At 35.1% G+C, this 10325-nt stretch overlaps 1 protein-coding gene across 1 annotated transcript; it reads right to left on the reverse strand.

Annotated features, from left to right (window-relative positions):
* Positions 1 to 4918: 4918 nt before the first annotated feature.
* LOC116028317 (3-oxoacyl-[acyl-carrier-protein] synthase 3 A, chloroplastic-like) lies at positions 4919 to 9518 on the reverse strand. Its single transcript, XM_031269992.1, has 8 exons — positions 9032 to 9518; positions 8727 to 8875; positions 8392 to 8528; positions 6964 to 7069; positions 6564 to 6682; positions 6248 to 6312; positions 5946 to 6168; positions 4919 to 5467 (listed from the first exon to the last, which is right to left on the reverse strand). Exons 1-8 carry the CDS (start codon positions 9241 to 9243, stop codon positions 5246 to 5248), a joined length of 1233 nt encoding a protein of 410 aa, XP_031125852.1. The 5' UTR covers positions 9244 to 9518; the 3' UTR covers positions 4919 to 5245.
* Between the last annotated feature and the right edge of the window lie 807 nt (positions 9519 to 10325).

A 10325-nucleotide genomic window follows, 5' to 3' on the forward strand; every position in this document is an offset into this window, starting at 1 on the left:
TTGCAAGACAAGTTCAAATTCTTTTTTCTTTTCAATTCCATTCATAAAGACAATAAAAAAGAAAAGCACAAATTTGATAAGGGCTTTAGAAACGTTCTTGGAAGGTAGCTATGATCATAGCTTTTTGGTTGGATCAGGTTCTAAGATTAAAGTTATCTTTTTTAGCATCATTGTGGGTCCTTTGGGGCCAATAATTCAAAAAGCTTTTTTGCACTAATCTTTGCTTTAATTTCGTCATCAAAAAAATTGTTTTTGTACTTCATTTAACTTTGTAGCTATCACATTTAAGCTAAGTGGAGGGGAAGGTATCATAATGGACATTAGGTGGATGAAAAAGGTACCACACCAATTAAAAAAGTTTTTAATTAGAATCTAGTATGTAATCCATACGTCTGCACATGAAAATTTAAATTATACATAAAATAATTTTATAGGGAAATTTAATAATACTTGGTACTTACATTAGTTATTACTATAAATGGAAATTAAAATGATAAACAATCAAATGATTGTTATTTATAAAAATGTCTAATGTGATTAGTAGTCCAGCTAGCTAGCTCAATAATCACTATCTAGTTGCAAGCATAAGATCAATTCTTTTCTGATTTTGGCTCAAAACTTAGTAGGTCTGAAAGCTAGTCAGGCAACTTGCTTGGACTTATAGTAAAGGCGTTCGACCATAGCTATCTGACATACTAACACGCCACTTAACTGACAAACCACAACAACTAATTAGAGGGCGTCTTGTCGTGCCACTTGCAAAAATATACTTATGGCATAAATAACTTGGATCTAATATAAATAGCTTCTTAATCCCACACAATGGATCATCCTATCTCACACATAATTTCCACCATCTCAGTATTATTTACATTACTACATCTACTTGACCAGAGCTGTCTACAGTCTAACTTTTTACATGTATTGAGATTTTAAAATATAAGTTTTGTACTTTATTTAATAACAAAATCACTACACATACATGCACTCTCTATCATAGTCTAAACATAAATTTCTTATCTTGATCTAATTTACAGTATCTTTGTCATGAAATTTTCTATTTATAATAGCAGACATACTACAATTTAATATTTGTAGAATTTTCCTAAACTTTTATAATAAGTTTTACTCTTGGTCCTCTTTATTTTTAACTTGTCTTAATATAATGTTTACTTTTTAAATTGAAAACACAACTAATTAACTTTTTTATTTTTCTCAATTTACACTTTAGTAGAGTCGTTGACTGTTTGTATTTTAATAGGTTGAGAAAGTAGTACTACTTATTAAAAAAAAATTGCAGTGAAAGGGCCACCATATATTACTTCAACTTGGTAATGATTGAGGGAGCAAAATGATTATTGGGATCTCCGAAACCTAGTTCCCCTCCTCTACAATCTACACTACCTTTTATCTTGCTTTTTTGTTGCTTCCTGATTACTCTTTTTTTTTTTTAAAAATAATAATCAAATGATACTTTTCCATATATACGTGTAAATAATGTCCAAAAGAGATAAAGAGGGCGGGACCAAAAAGGGATAGGGATATGGATATGAATTAAAGCAAAGCTTGATCGATCAGATGATGTCCAGGCCAGGTATCCTTTTTGCTCAAGCAAATTGTGTAGCAATCAACTGATTCGGGTTTCCATGCATGTTCCTCTTTTTTAATTCAAAAAATATCAATTATTTGATATATATATAGAGTTAATCAATATTTTGGTCCCTTAATTATTTTTTCTTAATTGTCAATGTTGATGGATATATTAGGAAGTAGAGTGGAGCGAACCGACCCGGAAGAGCGGAGCAAGGATGAACCGAGCGAACCCGCGCCCGAGATCAAGCTCCGTATAGGCCATGGCTTGAGTGCCGACCCCGGGTCGGCACTCCATGACTTCGGGGGACTTGGGTCGTGGTTGGTGCCGACCCCTGGTCAACACTTTGGACCTCGGGTTGACCTTGGGCTGTGGTGGGTGTCGACCCCGGGTCAAACACATGAGGCCTCGGTTTGGGCCTTAGGCCGTGGTTGGTGCCGACCCCGGGTTGGCACCTTGGGCCTCGGCCGGGTCGCGAGCCCCAGGTCAGTATTGTGACTCAGTCAAAGGGGAGCTCGAGGCGCTCGGTCCAAGTTAGTTATAACAACCCCCCTTTTCGTGCGGGCGGTTGGGTTCCTTGTCAATATAAAAACATTGTATTTGTCTTGTTAAGGACATCATATTCTCACTCCTTGTCTTAAGAGACCATTGTAATAGCGTTACATCATCTTGTAATAGCTCATTTATCTATCGTTCTTATCCGTTTACTATTATTGTTATTTATTTGGGTTTAATAATTCGGACCCCCGGGTTAATTAAATCCATCAAAGGTAGTTCTTAATTTTCAATTTCAGCCATGGTTGCCATCTTATCTTTCTTTTTTACTTTTTTAATTTTATAATTTATTATTATTATTATTAAAAAAATGCATCTTACCAATTATTACAGGTAATTAATTGTTTGTTGGGCTTGAATGCACGAAATAACAAGTTCATAGGTTTAATTGCAACTTTTAAAAGTTTAGGGCCTAATTGACTTCTCGTATAAAGTTCAGTGATGTATTTAATTCTTTTTCCCAAACATTTTAATAATTGTTATAATAATAATAATAATAATAATAATAATAATAATAATGATAATGATAATGATAATATGGAGTGATAATAATAATAATAATTAATTATTATTGTTGTTGTTGTTGTTATTATTATAGAATATTTCATACAAATAATATTTTTACTATTTTTTAAAATAAACAAACACATTAGATTTTAAAATAAAATAAAATTTTGTGAATTAAAATATTTATTAAAAAAATCAAGGGAATAGATTCTACAATTTGAGAATAGAAGTGAGGATATTAAAAAAATTTGATAACTTATCTCAGAAAGCCAAAATGAAAAGTTGCTCAAGGTATAGTAGTTTTTAAAATTAAGCTTTTTAGATATAAAAAGCTAATCTCAAAAGCTCTTTTCCAAAGAGTTATTGTTATTGTTTAATCAAGTCAAACGCTAAATTAAATGAAAAGTTAAAAATTATGCTAAAATATCATTTACTGAACAAGACATTTGTCAAAAACCTTAGTGCTACTATATGATATATCATTACTATTATAAGACTAATCTAAATATGTTTCAATTGTACATACAATGTTTGACTCTTATTTAAAAAGGACTATCACGATGCAGTTCGCAATTGTATTAGTAAAACGTAAAATGTGCTTTAAACCACGTATTCTTGAGAAAGCGGTGGTGATACAATCGGACACCTACTTCCAAAATTGTGAAATTTGAAAAAAAAAAAAAAAAGATAATAAAAAAATCACTCATTGAATTAGTATTTTGGATTTTTTTTTTTCTCGAGTTTGAGTATTGGGTTGTAAGAAACTGAAAAGTCTGAAAGTACCCAATCATTTGTTCTAAAAACACAGTGAAATTTTTTAAGCTTGGAAGCCACAAATCTACGGATCCTTATACCGTGGACTAGGGTGCACAATGCATTGTGCACCCCGTAAGGAGATGAGTTCTGTGTATTATAGGTAATCATTCTGTGTATTATAAGTAATCATTCTGTGTATTATAAGCAACCGTTCTGTATATTCATGTTAGTAACACATGTTGTGATGTGTTTGTGCATTCGAATGTTAGGATACATAGAATATTAACACAAAATACACAGAACTCATCCTCCTAACATTCAAATGCACAAACATATCACAACTTGTGTTACTAACATGAATACACAGAATGGTTACCTATAATACACAGAATATTGACACAAAATACACAGAACTCATCCTCCTAAACATTTGAATGCACAAATACATCACAACCTGTGTTACTAACATAAATACACAGAACGGTTATCTAAAATACACAGAATAATTACCTAGAATACACAGAACTCATCTCCTTACGGAGTGCACAATGCATTGTGCACCCTGATCCACGATATAAATTGCCCAAATCTACACACATGGGGTCATGTGATGCAGACCAGCCCAAGCCCAATAACTCTACACATGCTCGATACTAGTAGATATTCTACACAAAATTCAAAATCTTTATGGTGGTTTGAAGTGAGGATTAACCCCATATCCTTTGCATTTGTAAGCCCATTATGGATTGAGCCAAGATTTTATTTATTTTATTTTATTTTTTCGGTTAGACAACGAAGTATTCTGAGCATGTCTTAACTGTAAGATGCACTTTAAAGTGTGTACCATACTTAGACTAATCCTCATTCGCACTTAGAAAGCCAAATTAAGAGGCAAAATGCTGGTCAAATTGATTTTTTCTATACGAGAGAGAGTTCAAACTCGTAACCTCTCTTAAAGGATGAGGGTGCACGACCACTCACGTCAACCAATATTCTTTCTTCTCAAGTCACAACCATAGTAAAGTGACATTAAATTAATAAAAAAAAAATTACATATTCAATAATAATTTTAAAAAATGACACTTTAAAAAGTGAGAATTATAGGGGTCTCTAGTATGACCATTTCACTCCATTTTTAAAATCTAATCATAGATAACCTTCCTTTTATGGTATCAATCATATCTAGTCCATTATACTGTATAGTATATACTATACGATCAACATGGTAGAATTTTCCCAAATCATAAATGACCATCCATCTCTGGTGTGAATCATATCTGGTCTATACATTACATAATTGACACCAGAGCTTATCATCATGACAAAAATTTTCATATATATATATATATATATAGCTGGAGATCATTCAAACAAAGCTCTATGGAAGTTTAGCAGAGCAGAGCTTCCATTAAGAATTTAGAAGTGCAGCAGTAGTGAACCTGCATTAGTACCCAGGGTTTCGAGAAGCATCTCCTTATTAAAAAAATAATGACATTTATCTTCTGAGTATGAGTAGTAATAAATTTGAGTGATTGTAGTATATGGTCCTGAAAATATTCTTACACAAATTAAAGAATGTGAGTTCCAACCCAAAAATTACATAATTGATATCTTCTCTATTCTACTCAAAGGGGTTCAAATGTTCAATAATGCAATGACAACAAGGCGAGGGGAATGCATGAGATTTTATTGAAACCGGTCAAATTTAATGCAAAATGAAAAACAATGGGAGATTCCATGTTGAAGCTTCACAGTGACAAGGCAGGCTAATCTAAAAGGCACAAAATTATCAACCACCTCTCAATATTATACACCGCCCATCAACACGTTGTAGGTTCATCCCCATCTCATGATGGCAGAGCCCCACGTAAGACCAGCACCGAATCCAGCAGCAGCGATTGTATGGCCTGCCTGAACTTTTCCACTGCGAACAGCTTCGTCCAATGCCAATGGGATGGAAGCAGCACTAGTATTGCCATAGTTGGACAAATTTGATATCACGTGTTCGGATGGGATCTCCAAACGCGTTGCCACTGCATCAATAATCCTTTGGTTTGCCTGCATATACTCATGTTCTTACTACTGAGCTCTATTGTATGAAAATACCAACAAAAAAATCCACCTTTGCACAATTGATCGGGGATGATTAAAAAGACAATTTATCTTTTTGGGTGACGAGAAAAAGCCATAGTCACTACCTAAGGGTGTACACTGAGAAAACCCCGCCTTGTGACCCTAGCCAACAAAGGAGGTAAACCAACCTAAGTTTCTCATAGGCCGCTTGCGCTAAGAGTCGAACTTGTAACCTTATGGTTATTAAGTCAACAGCCTGGCCAAGATTAGGCGATATTCTAATTGATGAAAATTTTCAAAGACTAAGATCATCTGGGAGAGTGCAAACTTTGCAAGAACAATCCTATATGCATATTTCGGCATTACTCCAGTTATATACTTTTAACAAAGTTATTATTCCATCAACGTAGTTTCGTAACATAATTTACGTACACATTTTTATAATTGGTTATATAACTCGTACCTGATGGAGAAGTAACCAATCAATGCTGGAGTTAGTCAGACCGGCTTTCTGTAAGGAAGCTTCAATGGACTGCGGCACAACTCGAACAGCAAACCTGAAGACCTCCTTACCATTCATTTGAATGCAGGAAAAGTTGGAGCTTTTTGGTGGAAATCCAATTAGTGAACCATTTGTTCCCACTTTTTTATCTGTTTCGTTCTCTTTTAGAGAAGCATTTAAGTGCCTGTAAGATATAGCAACTATAAACTGCTTGTTGATGATGGGAAGACAGAAATTTTATTTCTTAAACACGTGACACATACCTTTGACCCTCACCATCACTATGCAAGTCGAAAGCGAATAAACCATCTTCTGCAATGTCACAGGCCTATCAAAAGTACTAACGTAATTGTATAAGGAATGCCACAAGTATATTATATAAGAAATATAGCAAAGAGTTAAGTGAGATTGTAATGGAGAGACTATTTTTAAATCCAACAGAGATGCATAGAGTGCTCCCTTTAATCAACTATTATCTTAACATCTGGTTCTTTAACATGAATGATTTTGAGCATCACAAATGCCGGGGGTCAGTTAAGGGGTAATTGAGTCCCAGATATACCAAAAACAAAATTGCACCTGCACTAGTACAGCACCAGCACCGTCACCGAAGAGGATACAGGTCCCTCTGTCTGTCCAATCGACATATCGAGAAAGTGCATCGGCACCAATTACAAGGACATTTTTAAAACCGCCACCTGTATTGTGCAGATACTTATTATTAGAACAACAACATTTCTTTAAAAAGTCATTACTGGTTTAACAAAATATTAGTTTACATTCCAATCAACAATGAAACCTTGCCTGCGTGGTAGTATTTTAAGTTGACACCATACCTAAGGAGATTATTAAAGTCCTTTAACATTTCAAATTTGCTTCCAGCTTCATTTTCTCAATCTTTCTATTTTTTAAATCAATTTCTTCTCGTCTTCTTAAGATAGACAAATAAATTTCATTTCAGTCCACTTTACGAATTTACCTCTGATATAGCAAGCAGCAGATACCAATCCCAGCATGAACCCACTACAAGCAGCAGTGATATCGAAAGATAGTGGGTTGCTTCTGCAACCCAATGCTTTTTGAATCTGATAAAAAAGAACCTCGCCATGAGTTGAAGTAAAAAAACTTTATACAAACAAAGGAAAATCATATATGTCAATGTATTAGCAATTGAAATGGTGTAAAGTAATATTTGTGAAAACTGAGAAGACAACAATCAGTTAGTCAAGAAGATGTAAAAGTATGGAGAACAAAGGAAAATAACTACTACTCGGGCAACAAATATACAACAAAATGGACAAACATTGTTACATGACTTTGAATCTTAAAATAGTGAACAAAACAATAGAAAAGTTAATAGAAAGCAAAATTAAGTATTCGCTAAATATGGAGGCAACCTATGAAGGAGTATTATATGATAGTTCTATGAGTTGAAGAATAGCAGCCTTCAAATATTACCATTGTTTTTGCAACTATAGGAATGCAATATGGACCTCAATACAATAAGTCCAATCACTACAAATAGTAAACTTGAATATGAGAGGATAAAGTAATTCAAGACAAAGTGTAGAAAAGGAATCCCATTCACTGATTATGAAGGACCAGAGAATTGGCAACTGGCAAGGAATATCAAATCAAGGTGGAAAGTCAAATTGATGAAAATGAACATAGGAAAAAGGCATAGGCAAATCAACAAAAACTAAAAAGTCAAGAAATATGAAGCAAATATGCAAAGAGAGAGTTTTGATAAAAAGCGAAAACACACACATGCAAGTATAGAGTATATGAATTCTTCTGATCACCAAATCATGTTTGAACTTTTTGGGAAGGCAGCCCATTATAAATGCAAAATCTTTATATTTAGGCAATATTGCAGTTATTTTTTGAAATAGATAGTGCCTCTTATACATATATGTCAAGGTTTCTTTTATGTTTCTCTCTGTTACTGCATCAAATGTAGTTGGATGGATAATTTGGTGCTGTTAATAAAATATTTTGCATTTTCATATATCAAAAAGTAAGCCCTTGTTTGACCTACAGTTTACTAGAGCCTATCTGCTCCAAAAAGCATAAGCTGGACCAAAAACTAAAAAAACAGAAAAATGTTCATCATAAAGCCATATAAGAGGCAAAAAGCTCTTTTCAAGAATCTTCTCAGTTGAGGCATTTTCTTTAACCCTTTTAAATAAGCTCCATTTGGGCCAAACAAGCAGTAAAAATACCAACAGAACATGAAGAAATTTTGAAATTTACATTACAAAGGTATGCAAACAAGTTACACAATCATAATACATGTAGACTAACCTCCAGCCATAGTTGTTAGTTGAGTTGCCTAACTAATTAGGGAATCAAGTATGGCTATGTAGAATACGCATTATTTGGTTATTTTACGTCTAACATGGTATACCTGCGGTGCGCTGCCAAAAAGATCCTCTGGTGTTGAAGTACACAATAAAATTAGATCTACGTCACCAGGATCAACCTCGGCCATCTCGAGAGCTTTCTTTGAAGCCTCCACAGCTAGAGCAGTCATATTGTCTTTGCCTATACAAGTAAATATCAACCATTACTAGCTAGTAGCGACACTATCTTTCAATTTTCAGCTCACTATCTCAGGAAAAATGTGAAATGAATCCAATAATCATTATACTTCACTGTAGAACATGATAGAATGGCATTCAATTCAAGTAATTGGTAATTAAGAAACCCCGAATTCACACACACACAGAGAGAGAGAGTAACCTGAAAGAACTCTCCGATTGCGGATTCCAGTTCGGACAGAAATCCATTCATCGTTAGTATCGACAAGCTTCGCAAGGTCGTCATTGGAAATACTTAAACTCGGGAGTGCAGAGCCACAGCCTACTAGTTTGCAGCCTTTGAAACCAACACTGCAGAAGAAGCATTGTTCAGAGAATAAAGGACATACGGATTCTTCGTATTCCGCAGATGAATAAACTAACTGAAGATTAGTAATGAAACGCGGAGCATGAAATTGGGGAATTGCGAATTGTGCATCGATAATCTGAAAGGAAAGTCGGCGGTACCTGGAGTCCGCATTTATAAGCGGAGTAGGGCGAGAGGCGGACGGATCCGCGGCGGATGCGGTGAAAACGAGCTTCCGCGCTCCAGCTGGGCGCAAGGACACCATGCGCGAGCTGGAAGTAGGGGAGATAGAGGCGCCGGAGAACTTTACCGGCGTGAGTTGAGAAGAGAAGGGGCGGTTCTGCAGCAAGGGATTGACGCATTGGCAGCCCATGATTGGGGGAGAAATCTGGAGCTGTAGCAGTGAGGAAGAAAGGATAAATGTTGGGAGAGTGACCGGCGGCAAGAAGTAGGTGTCGCCGGCGAGGCGTATAATGAGAAAATGGAGAATGGGAGAGGTGGCTTTTGTTGTGTTGGGTTGCGGAGTGAGCGAGAGATGGGGCGGAGGGAGCAAGTGAAAATCACATATTTTGCATCATGGGTTCATCGTCTACACAGGAGAGATGGACGGGGAAAGCGAGGCTAGTGCCTAGTGCTTTAATTTGCTTCTTTCTACTCTTAACACCAAAGTGGTGGCTCCTTAATGTGCCAAATTTTACCATGGACCATGGTACATGTAACATGTAGCCACTTCAACTATATATAGTAGTTTTATTTTTTGTATTATGCATTCTTAGTTGTATTAGATCACAAGGTAGCTGAACACTGGGCTCGGCTTGGGTGGTCGAGCGCTAGGCTCATCCACGCGCAGGCAATGGATGTTAGGTTGTGCCCAAGTCGACCAGGTTGGGTTGGGTTTTGGTCTCGAGGTCATGCCATTGGTCGGGTCTGATTTCCTTTGGATCGCGTCTTATTTGCAATATGTCCATATAATGTTGTATTTGTATTAATAGTATAGAAATGAACCTAGAGTATTTAATTAATGAACCGACAACATTTCATTAGTAAATCTCTTGTGAGACTGTCATTTTCCTTTTAGGGTAAGCGGCGAGGCTGACCCGTCAAAAGTCCGGTTCCTTCGCGAACGAAGTTCACATGTCCTTATTCGTAATATGAATAGGGTCAAGATGAAAATATAATACTTACATTTTTCAGTATAAGTATTACATTTTTATATTGACCAAACCCATTTTACGGATAAGAATCCATGAGACAATCTCGCACAATTTTTTGTAAAAATTATTGAAAATAAACTTAATATAGTGAGTTAATTTAAAATATTAAAATACAAATATCAATATAAGTGTCGTTTATAAAATCTTAATTATAACTTTTTAACAGTATATTTTTTATGTATTAATTTTATTTTTATAAAAAGATAAAATAAAAATAATTTTTTACTAAACAAAAAATTAT

The sequence above is a fragment of the Ipomoea triloba genome, chromosome 9 (assembly GCF_003576645.1).
Source record: "Ipomoea triloba cultivar NCNSP0323 chromosome 9, ASM357664v1".
NCBI lineage: Eukaryota > Viridiplantae > Streptophyta > Magnoliopsida > Solanales > Convolvulaceae > Ipomoea > Ipomoea triloba.